Here is a 1,820-nt window from a genome sequence, read left to right as displayed (position 1 = left end):
TTTGTCTATGCCTGCGTATCATGTGCATAAATGTCCTTTTGCACTTAGAAATGGACTAGGATTCCCAAATGGGAGTGAAATAAGAAAACCTGTGGAGCTCTCTGAAATATGAATGTGAGGAAGATGCTCAGGCTGCATGGTGGGTACACGTGGTTGAGTGTCGGACACGTGATTTCACCTCAGGTTGTGATCTCAGGGTTGTGGGACCGATCCCAGCATCAGGCTCTGCGCTCAGGGTACAGTTTCCTTGTGATTCTTTCTCCCTCTCCCTATACCCCTGCTGCTCATGCTCTCTCTTTCACAAATTAAATAATAAATCCGTGTGTGTGTGTGTATATATATATATATATATATATATATATATATATATATATACACATACATGCATTTGATCTAGGAACAAAAATCAGCCTCTCTGGAAGTTGTGTGAATCCTTGAACTTGGATTTTGAGCGCTCATTTGCATGAAAGAATGAAGTAAGTAAATTCCCTTGAGACTTCTCATGGAAAATTTTAGATGATCCACGTAGGTCACAAACATCTTAATCACTCTGGCATTCAATGTGTTCCATCAAAGGGTCTTCCCCGCCCGGTCATCTGGAGTCCTGGCCCCTGCAAAGCACCTTCTTCATTGCTCCGGTCACATCCTTGTTCCTCAGTGTATATATGACGGGGTTGACCATGGGGGTGACGATGGCATAGAACAGAGAAACAAACTTTCCCTGATCCTGGGAGTAGTTGTTGCTGGGCTGGAGGTAAGCATAGATGGCCGTGCCATAGAACAGGGAGACCACTGTGATGTGGGACCCACATGTGCCAAACGCTTTCCTCTGCCCTGCAGATGACTTTATTCTTAAGACCGCCCTGACGATCTGACCATAGGAGAAGATGATTAATGCCACAGGTACAATGAGAATGATCACACTGGCAAAGAAGAGCTCAGACTGATTCACAGTGGTGTCAACACAGGCAAGCTTGAGCAGTGCAGGGACCTCACAAAGGAAGTGGTCTATTTTATTTCTCCCACAAAGCGGTAAAAGGAAGATGAGCACTGTCTGCAATAAGGAGTTGCCAAAACCAAAGCACCACGATGCAGAAGCCATGAGGGCACAGAGACGGGGGTGCATGATCACGGTGTACAGCAGGGGCTTGCAGATGGCTGCATAGCGGTCAAATGCCATGAGCCCTAACAGAATGCATTCTGTGCATCCCAGCCCTAAGAAGACAAACAGTTGAGCCACACAGCCACCAAACGAGATGGACTTGTCTGCTGTCCTGAGATGAACCAGGAGCTGCGGGACAGTGCTGGTCGTGTAACACAGGTCCAGAAAGCTTAGGTTGGAGAGGAAAAAGTACATGGGAGTCTGAAGATGTGGGTCGAGGTGGGCCAAGGCAATGATGGTGGCGTTTCCCAGCAGAGTGAACAGGTAGAAGATCAGGAGGACCACAAAGAGGACTAGCTGCAGTTGAGGCCGGTCAGAGAACCCCAGCAGGATAAACCCCGTGAAAGAGCTGCCATTCTTCTGTTCCATCCTCTGTTAGCGCATGTTTCCTGTCAGGACCCAGCGTTTAGCAACTTTTAAAAGAAACCTTCAAAAAAAAAAAAAGTTGGTGCCGGTGAAGGTGGATCTCTCATGTTATAAGACCTGTCCATGGCATAATAAAAGTAACTATTCCAATAAATGATTGAAATTGACATAACTTACACCAGTTTATTCCACATTATCAAAAAAGTAAATCTTTAATATGTAATATGGGAAAAATGAAATAATGGACTTCATGTTGGCATCAGTTATAGGTATGAAAGGTCTTTTGGTCTGA

The 1,820-nt window shown here is 45.3% G+C and overlaps 1 protein-coding gene across 1 annotated transcript; it reads right to left on the bottom strand.

The window, feature by feature from the left end:
* Positions 1 to 592: 592 nt before the first annotated feature.
* Positions 593 to 1,531, bottom strand: LOC125102005 (putative olfactory receptor 2B8). Its single transcript, XM_047732693.1, has one exon. The coding sequence runs from the start codon at positions 1,529 to 1,531 to the stop codon at positions 593 to 595; it is 939 nt and encodes a 312-aa protein (XP_047588649.1).
* Positions 1,532 to 1,820: the final 289 nt, after the last annotated feature.

This window comes from Lutra lutra, chromosome 6 (genome assembly GCF_902655055.1).
Source record: "Lutra lutra chromosome 6, mLutLut1.2, whole genome shotgun sequence".
In the NCBI taxonomy this organism is placed as follows: Eukaryota; Metazoa; Chordata; class Mammalia; order Carnivora; family Mustelidae; genus Lutra; species Lutra lutra.
This window is presented reverse-complemented; position numbering and strand designations above follow the sequence as displayed.